Source organism: Saccoglossus kowalevskii, chromosome 4, assembly GCF_978046115.1.
Source record: "Saccoglossus kowalevskii chromosome 4, keSacKowa6.1, whole genome shotgun sequence".
NCBI lineage: Eukaryota > Metazoa > Hemichordata > Enteropneusta > Harrimaniidae > Saccoglossus > Saccoglossus kowalevskii.
The window spans coordinates 45,415,585-45,443,207 of record NC_140644.1 but is presented as its reverse complement, the minus strand read 5'-3'; the positions used below and the strand labels follow the sequence as shown (position 1 = coordinate 45,443,207).

Sequence of the window (27,623 nt, the reverse complement as noted above, 5' to 3'; positions counted from 1 at the left end):
TCTACACAACAGAATGACTACAGTAACAACTCTACACAACAGAATGACTACAGTAACAACTCTACACAACAGAATGACTACAGTAACAACTCTACACAACAGAATGACTACAGTAACAACTCTACACAACAGAATGACTACAGTAACAACTCTACACAACAGAATGACTACAGTAACAACTCTACACAACAGAATGACTACAGTAACAACTCTACACAACAGAATGACTACAGTAACAACTCTACACAACAGAATGACTACAGTAACAACTCTACACAACAGAATGACTACAGTAACAACTCTACACAACAGAATGACTACAGTAACAACTCTACACAACAGAATGACTACAGTAACAACTCTACACAACAGAATGACTACAGTAACAACTCTACACAACAGAATGACTACAGTAACAACTCTACACAACAGAATGACTACAGTAACAACTCTACACAACAGAATGACTACAGTAACAACTCTACACAACAGAATGACTACAGTAACAACTCTACACAACAGAATGACGACAGTAACAACTCTACACAACAGAATGACTACAGTAACAACTCTACACAACAGAATGACTACAGTAACAACTCTACACAACAGAATGACGACAGTAACAACTCTACACAACAGAATGACTACAGTAACAACTCTACACAACAGAATGACTACAGTAACAACTCTACACAACAGAATGACTACAGTAACAACTCTACATAACAGAATGAATACAGTAACAACTCTACACAACAGAATGACTACAGTAACAACTCTACACAACAGAATGACTACAGTAACAACTCTACACAACAGAATGACTACAGTAACAACTCTACACAACAGAATGACTACAGTAACAACTCTACACAACAGAATGACTACAGTAACAACTCTACATAACAGAATGAATACAGTAACAACTCTACACAACAGAATGACTACAGTAACAACTCTACACAACAGAATGACTACAGTAACAACTCTACACAACAGAATGACTACAGTAACAACTCTACACAACAGAATGACTACAGTAACAACTCTACATAACAGAATGAATACAGTAACAACTCTACACAACAGAATGACTACAGTAACAACTCTACACAACAGAATGACTACAGTAACAACTCTACACAACAGAATGACTACAGTAACAACTCTACACAACAGAATGACTACAGTAACAACTCTACACAACAGAATGACTACAGTAACAACTCTACATAACAGAATGAATACAGTAACAACTCTACACAACAGAATGACTACAGTAACAACTCTACATAACAGAATGAATACAGTAACAACTCTACACAACAGAATGACTACAGTAACAACTCTACACAACAGAATGACTACAGTAACAACTCTACACAACAGAATGACTACAGTAACAACTCTACACAACAGAATGACTACAGTAACAACTTTACATAACAGAATGAATACAGTAACAACTCTACATAAGTCGTTGCAATGAATTGAAAGGGATATGCATCTTCTATTAATATTCAATGTGTTCCTTAGTATTAATTTGACCTCTCATGTTGATGTTGGTTTGACTAATGTCACGATCATGAAACGCATATGGCAAACCAATCAGCAGTTAGCTGGTGCCAATTCGCTGGCAATGTTGTTTGGAACAATATATCAGTGAAACTAACTATCAATGCAAATATATGTGTCATGTATGTGACAATCTTACCTGCATTTCTGTATGGTTGCTTAGTGTCTTTACTGCTTTCACTTTACTACCGCACTGTGGTGAACTGTTTGCTGAGTTGGTTGGCAAAGACTTATGTGACACAGCTTTCAAACATTTATCTTCAACTTCACTTTCATCTTTTTTCACCATTTTATCTGTCTCACTCGCATCAATGTTTTCACTTGCATCACTTTCAGTATCTTCAGTATCACCAATGTCTACTTTGACGTCTTTGATAGCTTTCTCATTATCATTGCTTTCTTTATTGATATTTGATGTAGAACCACTGATCATAGATTTAGGTTTAATTTCCGGTGTAGGCTGCTTTGCACGGGACACAATGAAGAACGTCTTCACACCTAGAATTAAATAAGAAATTTCGTTTTTAGAAAATAAGCAAGTTACATCTTTTGAACATAAATTTCGGTCAAATGGTAAAACACAATATGTGTGACAGTGACAAACACTGACAATGAACAGTAAACATGTCAGAGAAATGGATCCAGAAGCTGACGCTTTTTTTAATATTAAAATGATTGACATTCAGTCAAATTACTTGTTATTGCTCTGGAACAGCATTAATTAAAACAATATGTATATCTTTGACATGATGTATAATGATTATATATAATTTTAACATAATCAGGCAAAGTATGTCAGAGATATGGCACTAGAACCACATTCATTAAAACAAAATGGCCACTAGTCAGCCATTCTGAATACGATCTAAAAATAAAACAAGTTTGAACAAAATCCATCCATAAATGCCAGAAAGTATGAGTAACTGATATAATGTCAACTACATGTATTCTAGTATGAGTAACTGCTATAATGTCAGCTATATGTATACTAGTATGAGTAACTGATATAATGTCAGCTATATGTATACTAGTATGAGTAACTGATATAATATCAGCTACATGTATACTAGTATGAGTAACTAATATAATGTCAACTACATGTATACTAGTATGAGTAACTGCTATAATGTCAGCTATATGTATACTAGTATGAGTAACTGATATAATGTCAGCTACATGTATACTAGTATGAGTAACTGCTATAATGTCAGGTACATGTATACTAGTATGAGTAACTGATATAATGTCAGCTACATGTATACTAGTATGAGTAACTGATATAATGTCAGGTACATGTATACTAGTATGAGTAACTGATATAATGTCAGCTATATGTATACTAGTATGAGTAACTGATATAATGTCAGCTACATGTATACTAGTATGAGTAACTGCTATAATGTCAGGTACATGTATACTAGTATGAGTAACTGCTATAATGTCAGGTACATGTATACTAGTATGAGTAACTGATATAATATCAGCTACATGTATACTAGTATGAGTAACTGATATAATATCAGCTACATGTATACTAGTATGAGTAACTACTATAATGTCAGCTACATGTATACTAGTATGAGTAACTGCTATAATATCAGCTACATGTATACTAGTATGAGTAACTACTATAATGTCAGGTACATGTATACTAGTATGAGTAACTGATATAATGTCAGCTACATGTATACTAGTATGAGTAACTGATATAATGTCAGCTACATGTATACTAGTATGAGTAACTGCTATAATGTCAGCTACATGTATACTAGTATGAGTAACTGCTATAATATCAGCTACATGTATACTAGTATGAGTAACTGATATAATGTCAGCTACATGTATACTAGTATGAGTAACTACTATAATGTCAGCTACATGTATACTAGTATGAGTAACTGCTATAATGTCAGCTACATGTATACTAGTATGAGTAACTGATATGTCAGCTACATGTATACTAGTATGAGTAACTGCTATAATGTCAGCTACATGTACACTAGTATGAGTAACTACTATAATGTCAGCTACATGTATACTAGTATGAGTAACTGCTATAATGTCAGCTACATGTATACTAGTATGAGTAACTGATATAATGTCAGCTACATGTAAACTAGTATGAGTAACTGCTATAATATCAGCTACATGTATACTAGTATGAGTAACTGCTATAATGTCAGCTACATGTATACTAGTATGAGTAACTGATATACTGTCAGCTATATGTATACTAGTATGAGTAACTGCTATAATACATGTATCAGCTACATGTATACTAGTATGAGTAACTACTATAATGTCAGGTACATGTATACTAGTATGAGTAACTGATATAATGTCAGCTACATGTATACTAGGATGAGTAACTGATATAATGTCAGCTACATGTATACTAGTATGAGTAACTGCTATAATGTCAGCTACATGTATACTAGTATGAGTAACTGATATAATGTCAACTACATGTATACTAGTATGAGTAACTGATATAATGTCAACTACATGTATACTAGTATGAGTAACTGATATAATGTCAGGTACATGTATACTAGTATGAGTACCGTAACTGATATAATGTCAGCTACATGTATACTAGTATGGGTAACTGATATGTCAGCTACATGTATACTAGTATGAGTAACTGCTATAATATCAGCTACATGTATACTAGTATGAGTAACTGCTATAATGTCAGCTATATGTATACTAGTATGAGTAACTGATATAATGTCAGGTACATGTATACTAGTATGAGTAACTGCTATAATATCAGCTACATGTATACTAGTATGAGTAACTGCTATGTCAGGTACATGTATACTAGTATGAGTAACTGCTATAATGTCAGGTACATGTATACTAGTATGAGTAACTGATATAATGTCAGCTACATGTATACTAGTATGAGTAACTGATATAATGTCAGCTACATGTATACTAGTATGAGTAACTGCTATGTCAGCTACATGTATACTAGTATGAGTAACTGCTATAATATCAGCTACATGTATACTAGTATGAGTAACTGATATAATGTCAGCTACATGTATACTAGTATGAGTAACTGATATAATGTCAGGTACATGTATACTAGTATGAGTAACTGATATAATATCAGCTACATGTATACTAGTATGAGTAACTGATATAATATCAGCTACATGTATACTAGTATGAGTAACTGATATAATGTCAGCTACATGTATACTAGTATGAGTAACTGATATAATGTCAGCTACATGTATACAAGTATGAGTAACTGCTATAATGTCAGCTACATGTATACTAGTATGAGTAACTGATATAATATCAGCTACATGTATACTAGTATGAGTAACTGATATAATATCAGCTACATGTATACTAGTATGAGTAACTGCTATAATGTCAGCTACATGTATACTAGTATGAGTAACTGATATAATGTCAGGTACATGTATACTAGTATGAGTAGCTGATATAATGTCAGGTACATGTATACTAGTATGAGTAACTGCTATAATATCAGCTACATGTATACTAGTATGAGTAACTACTATAATGTCAGGTACATGTATACTAGTATGAGTAACTGATATAATGTCAGCTACATGTATACTAGTATGAGTAACTGATATAATGTCAGCTACATGTATACTAGTATGAGTAACTGCTATAATGTCAGCTACATGTATACTAGTATGAGTAACTGCTATAATATCAGCTACATGTATACTAGTATGAGTAACTGATATAATGTCAGCTACATGTATACTAGTATGAGTAACTACTATGTCAGCTACATGTATACTAGTATGAGTAACTGCTATAATGTCAGCTACATGTATACTAGTATGAGTAACTGATATAATGTCAGCTACATGTATACTAGTATGAGTAACTGCTATAATGTCAGCTACATGTATACTAGTATGAGTAACTGATATGTCAGCTACATGTATACTAGTATGAGTAACTACTATAATGTCAGCTACATGTATACTAGTATGAGTAACTGCTATAATGTCAGCTACATGTATACTAGTATGAGTAACTGATATAATGTCAGCTACATGTAAACTAGTATGAGTAACTGCTATAATATCAGCTACATGTATACTAGTATGAGTAACTGCTATAATGTCAGCTACATGTATACTAGTATGAGTAACTGATATACTGTCAGCTATATGTATACTAGTATGAGTAACTGCTATAATATCAGCTACATGTATACTAGTATGAGTAACTACTATAATGTCAGGTACATGTATACTAGTATGAGTAACTGATATAATGTCAGCTACATGTATACTAGGATGAGTAACTGATATAATGTCAGCTACATGTATACTAGTATGAGTAACTGCTATAATGTCAGCTACATGTATACTAGTATGAGTAACTGATATAATGTCAACTACATGTATACTAGTATGAGTAACTGATATAATGTCAACTACATGTATACTAGTATGAGTAACTGATATAATGTCAGGTACATGTATACTAGTATGAGTACCGTAACTGATATAATGTCAGCTACATGTATACTAGTATGGGTAACTGATATGTCAGCTACATGTATACTAGTATGAGTAACTGCTATAATATCAGCTACATGTATACTAGTATGAGTAACTGCTATAATGTCAGCTATATGTATACTAGTATGAGTAACTGATATAATGTCAGGTACATGTATACTAGTATGAGTAACTGCTATAATATCAGCTACATGTATACTAGTATGAGTAACTGCTATGTCAGGTACATGTATACTAGTATGAGTAACTGCTATAATGTCAGGTACATGTATACTAGTATGAGTAACTGATATAATGTCAGCTACATGTATACTAGTATGAGTAACTGATATAATGTCAGCTACATGTATACTAGTATGAGTAACTGCTATGTCAGCTACATGTATACTAGTATGAGTAACTGCTATAATATCAGCTACATGTATACTAGTATGAGTAACTGATATAATGTCAGCTACATGTATACTAGTATGAGTAACTGATATAATGTCAGGTACATGTATACTAGTATGAGTAACTGATATAATATCAGCTACATGTATACTAGTATGAGTAACTGATATAATATCAGCTACATGTATACTAGTATGAGTAACTGATATAATGTCAGCTACATGTATACTAGTATGAGTAACTGATATAATGTCAGCTACATGTATACAAGTATGAGTAACTGCTATAATGTCAGCTACATGTATACTAGTATGAGTAACTGATATAATATCAGCTACATGTATACTAGTATGAGTAACTGATATAATATCAGCTACATGTATACTAGTATGAGTAACTGCTATAATGTCAGCTACATGTATACTAGTATGAGTAACTGATATAATGTCAGGTACATGTATACTAGTATGAGTAGCTGATATAATGTCAGGTACGTGTATACAAGTATGAGTAACTGATATAATGTCAGCTACATGTATACTAGTATGAGTAACTGATATAATATCAGCTACATGTATACTAGTATGAGTAACTGCTATAATGTCAGCTACATGTATACTAGTATGAGTAACTGATATAATGTCAGCTACATGTATACTAGTATGAGTAACTGATATAATGTCAGCTACATGTATACTAGTATGAGTAACTGCTATAATGTCAGCTACATGTATACTAGTATGAGTAACTGATATAATATCAGCTACATGTATACTAGTATGAGTAGCTGATATAATGTCAGGTACATGTATACTAGTATGAGTAACTGATATAATGTCAGCTACATGTATACTAGTATGAGTAACTGATATAATATCAGCTACATGTATACTAGTATGAGTAACTGCTATAATGTCAGCTACATGTATACTAGTATGAGTAACTGATATAATATCAGCTACATGTATACTAGTATGAGTAACTGCTATGTCAGGTACATGTATACTAGTATGAGTAACTGCTATAATGTCAGGTACATGTATACTAGTATGAGTAACTGATATAATGTCAGCTACATGTATACTAGTATGAGTAACTGATATAATGTCAGCTACATGTATACTAGTATGAGTAACTGCTATGTCAGCTACATGTATACTAGTATGAGTAACTGCTATAATATCAGCTACATGTATACTAGTATGAGTAACTGATATAATGTCAGCTACATGTATACTAGTATGAGTAACTGATATAATGTCAGGTACATGTATACTAGTATGAGTAACTGATATAATATCAGCTACATGTATACTAGTATGAGTAACTGATATAATATCAGCTACATGTATACTAGTATGAGTAACTGATATAATGTCAGCTACATGTATACTAGTATGAGTAACTGATATAATGTCAGCTACATGTATACAAGTATGAGTAACTGCTATAATGTCAGCTACATGTATACTAGTATGAGTAACTGATATAATATCAGCTACATGTATACTAGTATGAGTAACTGATATAATATCAGCTACATGTATACTAGTATGAGTAACTGCTATAATGTCAGCTACATGTATACTAGTATGAGTAACTGATATAATGTCAGGTACATGTATACTAGTATGAGTAGCTGATATAATGTCAGGTACGTGTATACAAGTATGAGTAACTGATATAATGTCAGCTACATGTATACTAGTATGAGTAACTGATATAATATCAGCTACATGTATACTAGTATGAGTAACTGCTATAATGTCAGCTACATGTATACTAGTATGAGTAACTGATATAATGTCAGCTACATGTATACTAGTATGAGTAACTGATATAATGTCAGCTACATGTATACTAGTATGAGTAACTGCTATAATGTCAGCTACATGTATACTAGTATGAGTAACTGATATAATATCAGCTACATGTATACTAGTATGAGTAGCTGATATAATGTCAGGTACATGTATACTAGTATGAGTAACTGATATAATGTCAGCTACATGTATACTAGTATGAGTAACTGATATAATATCAGCTACATGTATACTAGTATGAGTAACTGCTATAATGTCAGCTACATGTATACTAGTATGAGTAACTGATATAATGTCAGCTACATGTATACTAGTATGAGTAACTGCTATAATATCAGCTACATGTATACTAGTATGAGTAACTACTATAATGTCAGCTACATGTATACTAGTATGAGTAACTGATATAATATCAGCTACATGTATACTAGTATGAGTAACTGATATAATATCAGCTACATGTATACTAGTATGAGTAACTGCTATAATGTCAGCTACATGTATACTAGTATGAGTAACTACTATAATGTCAGCTACATGTATACTAGTATGAGTAACTGATATAATGTCAGGTACATGTATACTAGTATGAGTAGCTGATATAATGTCAGGTACATGTATACTAGTATGAGTAACTGATATAATATCAGCTACATGTATACTAGTATGAGTAACTTATATAATGTCAGGTACATGTATACTAGTATGAGTAGCTGATATAATGTCAGGTACATGTATACTAGTATGAGTAACTGATATAATATCAGCTACATGTATACTAGTATGAGTAACTGATATAATGTCAGGTACATGTATACTAGTATGAGTAGCTGATATAATGTCAGGTACATGTATACTAGTATGAGTAACTGATATAATGTCAGGTACATGTATACTAGTATGAGTAACTGATATAATATCAGCTACATGTATACTAGTATGAGTAACTGATATAATGTCAGCTACATGTATACTAGTATGAGTAACTGATATAATATCAGCTACATGTATACTAGTATGAGTAACTGATATAATGTCAGGTACATGTATACTAGTATGAGTAGCTGATATAATGTCAGGTACATGTATACTAGTATGAGTAACTGATATAATATCAGCTACATGTATACTAGTATGAGTAACTGATATAATGTCAGCTACATGTATACTAGTATGAGTAACTGATATAATGTCAGCTACATGTATACTAGTATGAGTAACTTATATAATGTCAGCTACATGTATACTAGTATGAGTAACTGATATAATGTCAGGTACATGTATACTAGTATGAGTAGCTGATATAATGTCAGGTACATGTATACTAGTATGAGTAACTGCTATAATGTCAGCTACATGTATACTAGTATGAGTAACTGCTATAATGTCAGGTACATGTATACTAGTATGAGTAGCTGATATAATGTCAGCTACATGTATACTAGTATGAGTAACTGATATAATGTCAGCTACATGTATACTAGTATGAGTAACTGATATAATGTCAGGTACATGTATACTAGTATGAGTAACTGATATAATGTCAGGTACATGTATACTAGTATGAGTAACTGATATAATGTCAGGTACATGTATACTAGTATGAGTAACTGATATAATGTCAGGTACATGTATACTAGTATGAGTAACTGCTATAATGTCAGCTACATGTATACTAGTATGAGTAACTGCTATAATGTCAGCTACATGTATACTAGTATGAGTAACTGATATAATGTCAGGTACATGTATACTAGTATGAGTAACTGATATAATGTCAGGTACATGTATACTAGTATGAGTAACTGATATAATGTCAGGTACATGTATACTAGTATGAGTAACTGCTATAATGTCAGCTACATGTATACTAGTATGAGTAACTACTATAATGTCAGGTACATGTATACTAGTATGAGTAGCTGATATAATGTCAGCTACATGTATACTAGTATGAGTAACTGATATAATGTCAGCTACATGTATACTAGTATGAGTAACTGATATAATGTCAGGTACATGTATACTAGTATGAGTAACTGATATAATGTCAGGTACATGTATACTAGTATGAGTAACTGATATAATGTCAGGTACATGTATACTAGTATGAGTAACTGATATAATGTCAGGTACATGTATACTAGTATGAGTAACTGCTATAATGTCAGCTACATGTATACTAGTATGAGTAACTTATATAATGTCAGCTACATGTATACTAGTATGAGTAACTGCTATAATGTCAGCTACATGTATACTAGTATGAGTAACTGATATAATGTCAGCTACATGCATACTAGTATGAGTAACTACTATAATGTAAGGTACATGTATACTAGTATGAGTAACTACTATAATGTAAGGTACATGTATACTAGTATAATTAACTACTATAATGTCAGCTAAATGTATACTAGTATGAGTAACTGATATAATGTCAGCTACATGTATACTAGTATGAGTAACTGATATAATGTCAGGTACATGTATACTAGTATGAGTAACTGATATAATGTCAGGTACATGTATACTAGTATGAGTAACTGATATAATGTCAGGTACATGTATACTAGTATGAGTAACTGCTATAATGTCAGCTACATGTATACTAGTATGAGTAACTGCTATAATGTCAGCTACATGTATACTAGTATGAGTAACTGATATAATGTCAGGTACATGTATACTAGTATGAGTAACTGATATAATGTCAGGTACATGTATACTAGTATGAGTAACTGATATAATGTCAGGTACATGTATACTAGTATGAGTAACTGCTATAATGTCAGCTACATGTATACTAGTATGAGTAACTACTATAATGTCAGGTACATGTATACTAGTATGAGTAGCTGATATAATGTCAGCTACATGTATACTAGTATGAGTAACTGATATAATGTCAGCTACATGTATACTAGTATGAGTAACTGATATAATGTCAGCTACATGTATACTAGTATGAGTAACTGATATAATGTCAGGTACATGTATACTAGTATGAGTAACTGATATAATGTCAGGTACATGTATACTAGTATGAGTAACTGATATAATGTCAGGTACATGTATACTAGTATGAGTAACTGCTATAATGTCAGCTACATGTATACTAGTATGAGTAACTTATATAATGTCAGCTACATGTATACTAGTATGAGTAACTGCTATAATGTCAGCTACATGTATACTAGTATGAGTAACTGATATAATGTCAGCTACATGCATACTAGTATGAGTAACTACTATAATGTAAGGTACATGTATACTAGTATGAGTAACTACTATAATGTAAGGTACATGTATACTAGTATGATTAACTACTATAATGTCAGCTAAATGTATACTAGTATGAGTAACTGATATAATGTCAGCTACATGTATACTAGTATGAGTAACTGCTATGTCAGCTACATGTATACTAGTAATAATAATAATAATAATAATAATAATAATCAAATTTTATTGCATCCTTAGAAATTACAATATTTCTTTTGGTAAAAAGCAATAAATATATCCATACACAACACAATTACAATACAATATAAATAGATACGTTAAAGTTTTCTGTACTCCATGGCTTTAAGTAGATAGGTCCCCATACATTTAATTGCCTTGGAGTCCTTGTTGCTCATCAAAAATATAAAATTACTCAATTTATCTCATGCATTAGTTAATGTAATTTCTGTGAGCAATTCATGTCTAATATGTTTGTACCGATCACATTCTAAAAGGAAGTGAACTTAATCTTCTATTTTATTTTGGGAACACAAATTACAAATTCTTTTTTCAATGGGAGTTTTTGGCTGTGTGTGCCTTCCTTTTTCAATAGCCAAACAATGGTTACTTGTTCGGAAGCGCAACATGCAGACTTGATGTTTTTTCGGAAGACAATTTAAGTATGACTCAAAATTATAAGTGTTTTTGAATTTTGCATATGTTCTTAGTTTTGTGTTTTCTTGATTGACATTCTGTTTCCAAAATGTAATATAGTTTTCTTTTAAAAGTCTTATCAATGTTCTTTATATTCAAATCTGTTTTACTAGTTTGAATTCTTGAGTCAATAACTAAATTCTGAACCGATGAACACCATGGTAAATTGAATTTCATTTGTTCATAATATGCTTGTTTTGTAAGACATTTATCTGGAAGCCCTTGTATATGTAACCAATACTTGAAAAGGTTTTTCTTGGTGTCTATTAGTAATGGGAAACAGCCAAGTAGTATGAGTAACTGCTATGTCACCCTTACAAAAGTTTCCTATAGGATTTTCAAAATCTTATAGGATTTTAAAAAATCCTATAGGACTTTTCATGAAATCCTATAGGGCATGTATAGTCCTATAGGATTTTATGTAAATTCCTATAGGAATTAACAAGTCCTATAGGACTTTACACTGCCAGTCCTATAGGACTGGTGCATGAGATCATAAGTCATATAGGACTATACAATTCCTATAGGACTTTACACTGCCAGTCCTATAGGACTGGTATGTGAGATCATAAGTCCTATAGGACTATACAATTCCTATAGGACTTTACACTGCCAGTCCTATAGGACTGGTGTGTGAGATCATAAGTCCTATAGGACAATACAATTCCTATAGGACTTTACACTGCCAGTCCTATAGGACTGGTGTGTGAGATCATAAGTCCTATAGGACTATACAATTCCTATAGGACTTTACACTGCCAGTCCTATTGGACTGGTGTGTGAGATCATGAGTCTTATAGGACTATACAATTCCTATAGGACTTTAAACTGCCAGTCCTATAGGACTGGATATTTCTACATGTAGAGTAAGTTACCTAGATTCATATCACTCCCCTACAAAAATATTACATACTATCATAAGAAGTCAACATTTTTTCAAATTGAACTTTAGTCAATCTCATTACAATCAGTTGTATTGTACGACATGTTTTTTATTGTATTTATATTTGTTTTCATCCAATGATCCATCTTGCATCTTCGAAAAACTCCCAGTAAATGAATAATATATTAAGATAAAATTTTACTTTAACAAGTCATTGTCAATGACATGTCCCCGTTCCGTTCATATTTGAGTGACATATACATTCAAAGCAGATCATGACCGAAATGCACCTGCATATGTACAACACATTGTGCTAAATCTGAACAAAATCCATCCATGCATGACTGAGATCCGGTTCTGGAATTGTGAAAATACGTGATTTTGATGCATTTTCGGCCTTAAATTGGCCATCATTCCGCTATTGTTAAGCAGATCATGAAACAAATGCACATATCTATTTGTGACATGATGTACCATGTGTGTGTGAAGTTTGAACTTGATCAATCCAGACATGTCTTGGATACGGATCCAGAACTGAATTCTTTAACAAAATGGCCGCCAGTCGGCCATTTCGAACTTGATCCGAAAAAAAAAAAGACGTGCATCAAGGTCTTATTATGTTTAATGTATGTACCAAATTTGAACAAAATCCATCCATGCATAACTGAGATATGGGTCCGGAATGGTAAAAATGTGCGATTTCAATGCATTTTCGGCCTTAAAGCGGCCCCCATTTGGCTATCGTTAATGAGATCATGAAACAAATGCACATACATATTTGTGACATGATGTACCTTGTGTGTGTGAAGTTTGAACTTGATCAATCCAGACATGTCTCGGATACGGATCCAGAACTGAATTCTTTAAAACAAAATGGCCGCCAGTTGGCTATTTCGAACTTGATCCGAAAAAAAAATGACGTGCATCAAGGTCCTATTATGTCTAATGTATGTACCAAATTTGAACAAAATCCATCCATGCATAACTGAGATATGGGTCCGGAATGGTGAAAATGTGCGATTTCAATGCATTTTCGGCCTTAAAGCGGCCCCCATTTGGCTATCGTTAATGAGATCATGAAACAAATGCACATACATATTTGTGACATGATGTACCTTGTGTGTGTGAAGTTTGAACTTGATCAATCCAGACATGTCTCGGATACGGATCCAGAACTGAATTCTTTAAAACAAAATGGCCGCCAGTCGGCTATTTCGAACTTGATCCGAAAAAAAAAATGACGTGCATCAAGGTCCTATTATGTTTAATGTATGTACCAAATTTGAATGAAATCCGTCCATGCATAACTGAGATCCGGGTCCGGAATGGTGAAAATGTGCGATTTCAATGCATTTTCGGCCTTAAAGCGGCTGCCATTTGGCTATCGTTAATGAGATCATGAAACAAATGCACATACATATTTGTGACATGATGTATCTTGTGTGTGTGAAGTTTGAACTCGATCAATCCAAGCATGTCTCAGATACGGATCCAGAACTGAATTCTTTAAAACAAAATGGCCGCCAGTCGGCCATTTCGAACCCGATCCCAAAAAAAAAATGACGTGCATCAAGGTCCTATTATGTTTAATGTATGTACCAAATTTGAACAAAATCCGTCCATGCATAACTGAGATCCGGGTCCGGAATGGTGAAAATGTGCGATTTTGATGCATTTTCGGCCTTAAAATGGCCGCTATTCGGCTATCGTTAATCGGATCATGAAAAAAATGCATGTGCATATGTCCCATATAATGTGTGATGTATGAGTGAAGTTTGAACTTAATCGGTCCATGCATGTTCGAGATACAGGTGATCACGGACGCACGGACGCACGGACGGACGGACGCACGGACGGACGGACGCACACAGGGCAAAACATAAGTCCCCGTTTTCGGACTGCGTCCGAACGGGGACTAACAAAAAATTAGTAAAAAAATCAGATTGATATACGTTATTTCTATAGACTTTTAAAAGTCAGCACATTGTGAAAAAATTATAAACAAATACTGATGAAAAATCATTTGTAAAAAATTTAAAATATCCATGTTTAGTTTAATTTTTCTTTCAACTTTCCAAATGTCTATATTTTTATTACACAAAAGCAGAAAGTCTCTAGTTTTTACTGAATTGTTAAAACTTCATAAAAAGATTTGAATAATTTTAGAACAAATAACCATGATTTTGATATTCTTGGGATCAGTTTTATTTTAATTCATAATTGGCAGATTAGAAGAAAAACATAACTAAAGCATTTTGAGAAATTTTATAACTTTTAAATTATTGGGAGATAAGTTACTGAACACAGAGCCTGAACTTCCTGTGACCACGGATGGTGTACTTCCATCAGCCTCCTTCTGAGTGTTTTACCCATCATGCACTACAAGTCACACATTGTTTGTGCCAGGGACTGTGGACCATGCTGTCACAATGACCTTGTAATATGGTGAAACTGATGTCATTTTACCTAATTTTTGGACCAAGAAGACCATAAACTTGTAGAGAACATGTGAGTAACATAATTATGGTATATCTTGGTGTTTTTAATGTGTTTTTTAGCTTCAGAAAACACAAACACAAAAAGGTACTGTGACTGTGTACTTAAGGATTAGTAACACTGAATTAATTAACTAGCTGACTGTTGACTTCAAAAGTATACCATTTATCCTTTAAATTTAAAGACAGTTGTGATAACCATTTGCAATTACAAATGTATAAAGATTGCTGATCAATTTTCATAATTTAACTTTTGTTGTTTTAAAATAGTTATTTGTGTGTGCATGTGGTGATGGGGGAGGGGTGTATTTGCATATATAATTATGTAAATAGTCACCAAGTGCATGGCTTTTTCTGGGGGGAAATTCACTCATAACAGCAGTGAATTTCAATATTATATCCTAATATTTACCCTGTTGAACCAATTTTGATTTCTCTAACAACTTTTAATTTTAGGAAATTATAATTAAATGCTAATTTAATTCAAGTAATTTTACATTTAGAAAGTACCACTTTTTTCATATTACATTGTACTAGTAATTTTTTTCATTCAATTTGTGAAAGCCAAATTTAGAGGAATGCATTTAATAAAATCAATGAAATCCATGTAGTATTTAAAAACATTACACACATATGTACCTTCAAATTTTTTCAAAGTTTTTTTCTATGGCAAAAAAAAAGTAAATTTTAATACACAGCCAATGCAATTTTGGGTTTATATGCACTTCTATTTGGAATAAACATCTAATAGTGCATATACAGTAAATGGTAGTTTTTTATCTACTGTAAAATACTTCATTTTAGCTGAAATTAATTTTAGCTGAAAGGGCTTTTTGGGTAATTTGTGAGGAAATTATTTTCACTGATTTTTGATGAGTGAGTTTGAAATATAGAAAAAAAAGTTATATTCGCTAGACTTTTTTTTCACTGAATTATCCCTTCAGCGAAAATAGCAAAAAATAATTGCAAGTGAAAATAAAATATTTTACAGTATTTGGAATATTTTAATTAATATTTTAATGAAACATTTTAAACAAATTCTTTTTTGTATTACAGGTCCAATACTCAAATCCTATGAATGACTTAACTCACAGAAGACTGCATTGACAATATTTTATTTTGTATTTCTTTATCACAAATTGAACCTTCTGACCCAAAATAGAGACTCTCTCATACTAGTATTAGAAATCAATGAATTTGAATTGAGGGTTCTATGCTTTTTTTTAGAAACACAATATGTATACCAGTATTTTTGTAATTGTACTTTTTATACATTTATTTTTTAAATTGTCTGGATACTGTGTATCACTCACTATGTACATCATTTTATTCCAAGGCAGTAAACTTTTATTTTATTTCAGTGTACATTTCTTGATTGACTGAAAAGTTTGTAATTGCTGGTTGAGATTGTTTACTGTTTTGTATTTTGGAATTACTCGGTAATATAAAATAATTTTTATGAAAAAAATCTAGTACTAGTATTTAGAAACAATGACAGAGTGGAGGGAATTACATTTATTATTCAAATTGTCTGAGTCATCAACTTTATATTTTCATTGCATTTTAAGAAATGTTGTGCAATATATTTATGGTAATAGTTTTATCTTGTATTTTTCTTACAATTGTATTAAATTTATGTCTGGTACATGTTAAGCAATAAAATACTCTTGTTTAACTAATTTTAGTTTATGATGTTATTTATGTGAGTGGGACAAATTCATGTAGGATTCCTATAATATTTTGACACAAAATCCTATAGGACAAATTCTAATAGGATTCCTATAATATTTTGACACAAAATCCTATAGGATTCCTATAGGACAAAATCCAATAGGATTCCTATAATATTTTGACACAAAATCCTATAGGATTCCAATAGGACAAAATCCTATAGGATTCCTATAATATTTTCGCACAAAATCCTATAGGATTCCTATAGGAAAACATGTGTCAAAATATTATAGGAATCCTACAGGAATTTGTTCTATAGGATTCTTATAGGAATCCTATAGGAAACTTTTGTAAGGGCAGCTACATGCTGTCAATATGAATCAATGTACACCTCTATATCAATGAGAGAAATGACAGGTGAGGGTACTTAAGCTGTAACACTACTAGGCAGGATGGTAACCATGGCAATGACAAGGTGGTAATCGACTCCACATTGGTTGGAATTTGCCATCATTCATCCATATTCTAGACACATTTAAGCACAATTTTGATTGCCATCATAAAATAAATTTTCATCTAATTCTAAGGTATATATGAACATTTAATTTCTGAAAATAGGACACTCTTTTAACACAAAAATAATTCAGTTTGGCCTACAAACAATAATCCTTTTACCATACGGGTTACAAACTGAGTTGTAAGCTGTAACTAAAAATAGACTGAAAGTGAGTTTGTTCTGTATTGAATACACTAGATTGAAACACAATACGACAAATAATTTAATTTTTATTGAACAGCATTTGTTATCAGTGTGCTAGCAGTTAAATAGTACTTCATGGCAAAGGTTTGGAAGAGATTTTCAACTGAGTTACAGTACTTTTATTCCTATCGCTGAGTTACAGTACTTGTAGTCCTATCACTGACTTACAATACTTGTATTCCTATCACTGAGTTACAGTACTTGTATTCCTATCACTGACTTACAATACTTGTATTCCTATCACTGAGTTACAGTACTTGTATTCCTATCACTGACTTACAGTACTTGTATTCCTATCACTGACTTACAATACTTGTATTCCTATCACTGAGTTACAGTACTTGTATTCCTATCACTGAGTTACAGTACTTGTATTCCTATCACTGACTTACAATACTTGTATTCCTATCACTGAGTTACAGTACTTGTATTCCTATCACTGACTTACAGTACTTGTATTCCTATCACTGACTTACAGTACTTGTATTCCTATCACTGAGTTACAGTACTTGTATTCCTATCACTGAGTTACAGTACTTGTATTCCTATCACTGACTTACAGTACTTGTATTCCTATCACTGAGTTACAGTACTTGTATTCCTATCACTGACTTACAGTACTTGTATTCCTATCACTGACTTACAATACTTGTATTCCTATCACTGAGTTACAGTACTTGTATTCCTATCACTGAGTTACAGTACTTGTATTCCTATCACTGAGTTACAGTACTTGTATTCCTATCACTGAGTTACAGTACTTGTATTCCTATCACTGAGTTACAGTACTTGTATTCTTATCACTGAGTTACAGTACTTGTATTCCTATCACTGAGTTACAGTACTTGTATTCCTATCACTGAGTTACAGTACTTGTATTCCTATCACTGAGTTACAGTACTTGTATTCCTATCACTGAGTTACAGTACTTGTATTCCTATCACTGAGTTACAGTACTTGTATTCCTATCACTGAGTTACAGTACTTGTATTCCTATCACTGAGTTACAGTACTTGTATTCCTATCACTGAGTTACAGTACTTGTATTCCTATCACTGAGTTACAGTACTTGTATTCCTATCACTGAGTTACAGTACTTGTATTCCTATCACTGAGTTACAGTACTTGTATTCCTATCACTGAGTTACAGTACTTGTATTCCTATCACTGAGTTACAGTACTTGTATTCCTATCACTGACTTACAGTACTTGTATTCCTATCACTGAGTTACAGTACTTGTATTCCTATCACTGAGTTACAGTACTTGTATTCCTATCACTGAGTTACAGTACTTGTATTCCTATCACTGACTTACAGTACTTGTATTCCTATCACTGAGTTACAATACTTGTATTCCTATCACTGAGTTACAATACTTGTATTCCTATCACTGAGTTACAATACTTGTATTCCTATCACTGAGTTACAGTACTTGTATTCCTATCACTGAGTTACAGTACTTGTATTCCTATCACTGAGTTACAGTACTTGTATTCATATCACTGAGTTACAGTACTTGTATTCCTATCACTGAGTTACAGTACTTGTATTCCTATCACTGAGTTACAGTACTTGTATTCCTATCACTGAGTTACAGTACTTGTATTCCTATCACTGAGTTACAGTACTTGTATTCCTATCACTGAGTTACAGTACTTGTATTCCTATCACCGAGTTACAGTACTTGTATTCCTATCACTGAGTTACAGTACTTGTATTCCTATCACTGAGTTACAGTACTTGTATTCCCATCACTGAGTTACAGTACTTGTATTCCTATCACTGAGTTACAGTACTTGTATTGATATCACTGAGTTACAATAGTTGTATTCCTATCACTGAGTTACAGTACTTGTATTCCTATCACTGAGTTACAGTACTTGTATTCCTATCACTGAGTTACAGTACTTGTATTCCTATCACTGAGTTACAATAGTTGTATTCCTATCACCGAGTTACAGTACTTGTATTCCTATCACCGAGTTACAGTACTTGTATTGATATCACTGAGTTACAATAGTTGTATTCCTATCACTAAGTTACAGTACTTGTATTCATATCACTGAGTTACAGTACTTGTATTCCTATCACTGAGTTACAGTACTTGTATTCCTATCACTGAGTTACAGTACTTGTATTCCTATCACTGAGTTACAGTACTTGTATTCCTATCACTGAGTTACAGTACTTGTATTCCTATCACTGAGTTACAGTACTTGTATTCCTATCACTGAGTTACAGTACTTGTATTCCTATCACTGAGTTACAGTACTTGTATTCCTATCACTGAGTTACAGTACTTGTATTGATATCACTGAGTTACAATAGTTGTATTCCTATCACTGAGTTACAGTACTTGTATTCCTATCACTAAGTTACAGTACTTGTATTCCTATCACTAAGTTACAGTACTTGTATTCCTATCACTAAGTTACAGTACTTGTATTCCTATCACTGAGTTACAGTACTTGTATTCCTATCACTGAGGTACAGTACTTGTATTCCTATCACTGAGGTACAGTACTTGTATTCCTATCACTGAGTTACAGTACTTGTATTCCTATCACTGAGTTACAGTACTTGTATTCCTATCACTGAGTTACAATAGTTGTATTCCTATCACCGAGTTACAGTACTTGTATTCCTATCACTAAGTTACAGTACTTGTATTCATATCATTGAGTTACAGTACTTGTATTCCTATCACTGAGTTACAGTACTTGTATTCCTATCACTGAGATACAGTACTTGTATTCCTATCACCGAGTTACAGTACTTGTATTCCTATCACTGAGATACAGTACTTGTATTCATATCATTGAGATACAATACTTGTATTGATATAACCGAGTTACAGTACTTGTATTCCTATCACTGAGTTACAGTACTTGTATTCCTATCACTGAGTTACAGTACTTGTATTCCTATCATTGAGATACAGTACTTGTATTCCTATTACTGAGATACAGTTACAGTACTTGTATTCTTATCACTGAGTTACAGTACTTGTATTCTTATCACTGAGTTACAGTATTTGTATTCCTATCACTGAGTTACAGTACTTGTATTCTTATCACTGAGTTACAGTACTTGTATTCTTATCACTGAGTTACAGTATTTGTATTCCTATCACTGAGTTACAGTACTTGTATTCTTATCACTGAGTTACAGTACTTGTATTCTTATCACTGAGTTACAGTATTTGTATTCCTATCACTGAGTTACAGTACTTGTATTCCTATCACTGAGTTACAGTACTTGTATTCCTATCACTGAGTTACAGTACTTGTATTCCTATCACTGAGTTACAGTACTTGTATTCCTATCACTGAGTTACAGTACTTGTATTCCTATCACTGAGTTACAGTACTTGTATATCTATCACTGAGTTACAGTACTTGTATTCCTATCACTGAGTTACAGTACTTGTATTCCTATCACTGAGTTACAGTACTTGTATCGATATTACTGAGATACAATACTTGTATTCATATCACTAAGTTACAGTACTTGTATTGATATCACTGAGTTACAGTACTTGTATTCCTATCACTGAGTTACAGTACTTGTATTGATATCACTGAGTTACAGTACTTGTATTGATATCACTGAGTTACAGTACTTGTATTCCTATCACTGAGTTACAATAGTTGTATTGAGTTACAATAGTTGATATTACTAGATAGATACCCTTTCATTCATGGACAGTTCTCACTAAAATTCTTAATTATCTAACTTTTATACAAAACAGTAAAACAATTTTAAGGAATGCTTAAAAGCTGAAGGAAAAATCAATGAGCAGCATTGCATAAGGTCAAAGATTATGAGCAGCACTGTATTAGGTCAAAGATTATGAGCAGCACTGTATTAGGTCAAAGATTACAGTGTGTGCAGCACTGTATTAGGTCAAAGTTTACAGTATGAGCAGCACTGTATTAGGTCAAAGTTTACAGTATGAGAAGCACTGTATTAGGTCAAAGTTTACAGTATGAGCAGCACTGTATTATGTCAAAGTTTACAGTATGAGAAGCACTGTATTAGGTCAAAGTTTACAGTATGAGCACCACTGTATTAGGTCAAATTTTACAATATGAGCAGCACAGTATTAGGTCAAAATTTACAGTATGAGCAGCACAGTATTAGGTCAAAATTTACAGTATGAGCAGCACTGTATTAAGTCAAAGTTTACAGTATGAGCAGCACTGTATTAAGTCAAAGTTTACAGTATGAGCAGCACTGTATTAAGTCAAAATTTACAGTATGAGCAGCGCTGTATTAAGTCAAAGTTTACAGTATGAGCAGCACTGTATGAGGTCAAAGTTTACAGTATGAGCACCACTGTATTAAGTCAAAGTTTACAATATGAGCAGCACTGTATTAAGTCAAAGTTTACAGTATGAGCAGCACTGTATTAAGTCAAAGTTTACAATATGAGCAGCACTGTATTAGGTTTAAAGTTTACAGTATGAGCAGCATGATGACTTGATACCTTTTTGAAAAAAAATAGTCTTAATTAGTTACCAACTTTTATGTATTACAAATGAGTATACAGCCATAAATACATTTTGATAGTCTTACACACCTTGTTACAATGTCAGTAATTCAACTACTACATGTACAAGAGCTAAATATCATTCTCTGTATTCAGCCAAGATGTTAATAGCATAACTTCCCTAATCACATGCGACGAGAGCCATTTTCAGCTCCTAGGTCATGCATCTAGAGATGAACTCCCAAATCTGATATTTAATATATCAGCTATGAACTCCCTTGTGTGATATTTAATATATCAGTTATGAACTCCCTTGTGTGATCTTTAATATATCAGCTATGAACTCCCTTGTGTGATCTTTAATATATCAGCTATGAACTCCCTTGTGTGATATTTAATATATCAGCTATGAACTCCCTTGTGTGATATTTAATATATCAGTTATGAACTCCCTTGTGTGATATTTAATATATCAGTTATGAACTCCCTTGTGTGATCTTTAATATATCAGCTATGAACTCCCTTGTGTGATATTTAATATATCAGTTATGAACTCCCTTGTGTGATATTTAATATATCAGTTATGAACTCCCTTGTGTGATATTTAATATATCAGCTATGAACTCCCTTGTGTGATCTTTAATATATCAGCTATGAACTCCCTTGTGTGATATTTAATATATCAGTTATGAACTCCCTTGTGTGATATTTAATATATCAGTTATGAACTCCCGAGACTAGTATAGTATATAGTAATTAGATTGTGTATACATGTACCTGTTCCAAGGACATAGATGCTAAATGTAGTAGTACTCAGGGTTGTCAGCTTCTCAAGGTGGAAATTACAAGAATGCATGTGTGCATAATTTTGGAAAAATAGACAATAATTCATATAACAAGCAGCCTGTTGTTTGCCTCAATAACTCAAATCATCAACTGTTAGGACAACTCGTGTGATCAGTGGCAGCAATATTCCCTATTCATCCAGTGATTATTAGGGACAACACAAATTTACGTTAATATGTTTTACAGAATTCCTGTTACATAAAATGTTGGTGATTTTATGCACAATGCAGGCGACACCAAAATCCACCAAGGAATAAGTGATACATGAATAATGTAGACGACTTGGCAGGTGTAGACCTCGCTGAGAATCACTGCTCAATCTGGTCACAGAAATAACAAGACAGGCAGGTCACAGGTCGTCTTTTTGGTGCAATAAACACAAAAATCCTAGAAGTCAATGCTTTGACCCATGGAGAAATCCAATAATTGTCTTTGCCATTTTGTGATTGCTGAGAATACATCCATCACTACAAGTGTCTATTTATAATTCCTACTGTAACTGGCATTTATTCGTCTGTGGGTAATTCCCTGGAGTGCTAAGCACAGGTTGTAATCAGCCAATGTGACTGCATGGGGTACTACAGCAGTGAGTGGGATAATGTTCAACCTGATTGTATTGGGTACTATATCAGTGAGTGGGATAATGTTCAAACTGATTGTATGGAATACTATATCAGTGGGTGGGATAATGTTCAACCTGATTGTATTGGGTACTATATCAGTGAGTGGGATAATGTTCAAGCTGATTGTATGGGATACTATATCAGTGAATGGGATAATGTTCAAGCTGATTGTATTGGGTACTATATCAGTGAGTGGGATAATGTTCAAGCTGATTGTATGGGATACTATATCAGTGGGTGGGATAATGTTCAACCTGATTGTATTGGGTACTATATCAGTGAATGGGATAATGTTCAACCTGATTGTATTGGGTACTATATCAGTGAGGGAGATAATGTTCATGCTGATTGTATTGGGTACTATATCAGTGAGTGGGATAATGTTCAAGCTGATTGTATGGGTACTATATCAGTGAGTGGGATAATGCTCAAGCTGATTGTATTGGGTACTATATCAGTGAGTGGGATAATGTTCAAGCTGATTGTATTGGGTACTATATCAGTGAGTGGGATAATGCTCAAGCTGATTGTATTGGGTACTATATCAGTGAGTGGGATAATATTCAACCTGATTGTATGGGATAATATAGCAGTGAGTGGGATAATATTCAACCTGATTGTATGGGGTACTATATCAGTGAGTGGGATAATGTTCAACCTGATTGTATTGGGTACTATATCAGTGAGTGGGATAATGTTTAAGCTGATTGTATTGGGTACTATATCAGTGAGTGGGATAATATTCAACCTGATTGTATGGGATACTATAGCAGTGAGTGGGATAATATTCAACATGATTGTATGGGGTACTATAGCAGTGAGTGGGATAATGCTCAAGCTGATTGTATTGGGTACTATATCAGTGAGTGGGATAATATTCAACCTGATTGTATGGGATACTATAGCAGTGAGTGGGATAATATTCAACATGATTGTATGGGGTACTATAGCAGTGAGTGGGATAATGCTCAAGCTGATTGTATTGGGTACTATATCAGTGAGTGGGATAATGTTCAACCTGATTGTATGGGTACTAAATCAGTGAGTGGGATAATGTTCAAGCTGATTGTATGGGGTACTATATCAGTGAGTGGGATAATGTTCAACCTGATTGTATTGGGTACTATATCAGTGAGTGGGATAATGTTCAAGCTGATTGTATTGGGTACTATATCAGTGAGTGGGATAATGTTCAAGCTGATTGTATTGGGTACTATATCAGTGAGTGGGATAATATTCAACCTGATTGTATGGGGTACTATAGCAGTGAGTGGGATAATGTTCAACCTGATTGTATGGGTACTATATCAGTGAGTGGGATAATGTTCAACCTGATTGTATTGGGTACTATATCAGTGAGTGGGATAATGTTCAAGCTGATTGTATTGGGTACTATATCAGTGAGTGGGATAATGTTCAAGCTGATTGTATTGGGTACTATATCAGTGAGTGGGATAATGTTCAAGCTGATTGTATGGGATACTATAGCAGTGAGTGGGATAATGTTCAAGCTGATTGTATGGGTACTATATCAGTGAGTGGGATAATGTTCAAGCTGATTGTATGGGTACTATATCAGTGAGTGGGATAATGTTCAACCTGATTGTATTGGGTACTATATCAGTGAGTGGGATAATGTTCAACCTGATTGTATTGGGTACTATATCAGTGAGTGGGATAATGTTCAAGCTGATTGTATTGGGTACTATATCAGTGAGTGGGATAATGTTCAAGCTGATTGTATGGGATACTATAGCAGTGAGTGGGATAATGTTCAAGCTGATTGTATGGGTACTATATCAGTGAGTGGGATAATGTTCAAGCTGATTGTATGGGTACTATATCAGTGAGTGGGATAATGTTCAACCTGATTGTATTGGGTACTATATCAGTGAGTGGGATAATGTTCAACCTGATTGTATTGGGTACTATATCAGTGAGGGGGATAATGTTCAACCTGATTGTATGGGTACTATATCAGTGAGTGGAATAATGTTCAAGCTGATTGTATGGGATACTTTAGCAGTGAGTGGGATAATGTTCAACCTGATTGTATGGGATACTATATCAGTGAGTGGGATAATGTTCAACCTGATTGTATTGGGTACTATATCAGTGAGTGGGATAATGTTTAAGCTGATTGTATGGGTACTATATCAGTGAGTGGGATAATGTTCAAGCTGATTGTATTGGGTACTATATCAGTGAGTAGAATAATGTTCAAGCTGATTGTATTGGGTACTATATCAGTGAGTGGGATAATGTTCAAGCTGATTGTATTGGGTAATATATCAGTGAGTGGGATAATGTTTAAGCTGATTGTATGGGGTACTATATCAGTGAGTGGGATAATGTTCAAGCTGATTGTATGGGGTACTATAGCAGTGAGTGGGATAATGTTCAACCTGATTGTATTGGGTACTATATCAGTGAGTGGGATAATGTTCAAACTGTTTGTATGGGTACTATACCAGTGAGTGGGATAATGTTCAAGCTGATTGTATTGGGTACTATATCAGTGAGTGGGATAATGTTCAACCTGATTGTATGGTACTATATCAGTGAGTGGGATAATGTTCAAGCTGATTGTATTGGGTACTATATCAGTGAGTGGGATAATGTTTAAGCTAATTGTATGGGGTACTATATCAGTGAGTGGGATAATGTTCAAGCTGATTTTATGGGGTACTATAGCAGTGAGTGGGATAATGTTCAACCTGATTGTATTGGGTACTATATCAGTGAGTGGGATAATGTTCAAACTGTTTGTATGGGTACTATACCAGTGAGTGGGATAATGTTCAAGCTGATTGTATTGGGTACTATATCAGTGAGTGGGATAATGTTTAAGCTGATTGTATGGGGTACTATATCAGTGAATGGGATAATGTTTAAGCTGATTGTATTGGGTACTATATCAGTGAGTGGGATAATGTTTAAGCTGATTGTATGGGATACTATATCAGTGAGTGGGATAATGTTCAACCTGATTGTATTGGGTACTATATCAGTGAGTGGGATAATGTTCAAGCTGATTGTATTGAGTACTATAGCAGTGAGTGGAATAATGTTCAACCTGATTGTATTGGGTACTATATCAGTGAGTGGGATAATGTTCAAGCTGATTGTATTGGGTACTATAACAGTGAGTGGGATAATGTTCAACCTGATTGTATTGGGTACTATATCAGTGAGGGAGATAATGTTCAAGCTGATTGTATGGGGTACTATATCAGTGAGTGGGATAATGTTCAAGCTGATTGTACGGGTACTATATCAGTGAGGGAGATAATGTTCAAGCTGATTGTATGGGGTACTATATCAGTGAATGGGATAATGCTCAAGCTGTTGTATTGGGTACTATATCAGTGAATGGGATAATGTTCAAGCTGATTTTATAGGGTACTATATCAGTGAATGGGATAATGTTTAAGCTGATTGTATGGGTACTATATCAGTGAATGGGATAATGTTTAAGCTGATTGAATGGGGTACTATATCAGTGAGTGGGATAATGTTCAAGCTGATTGTATGGGTACTATATCAGTGAATGGGATAATGTTCAAGCTGATTGTATGGGTACTATATCA

General features: G+C 33.4%; 1 protein-coding gene across 1 annotated transcript in view; it reads right to left on the bottom strand.

Moving 5' to 3' along the window:
* The window catches only part of LOC100372577 (adenylate cyclase type 9-like), a 160,865-nt gene that overhangs the window by 10,904 nt on the left and 122,338 nt on the right, over nt 1-27,623 (bottom strand). The window contains exon 2 of the mRNA XM_085498178.1: nt 1,718-2,076. Within this exon, the coding sequence (XP_085354304.1) occupies nt 1,718-2,076 (359 nt within the window). The remainder of the gene's footprint in view (nt 1-1,717; nt 2,077-27,623) is intronic.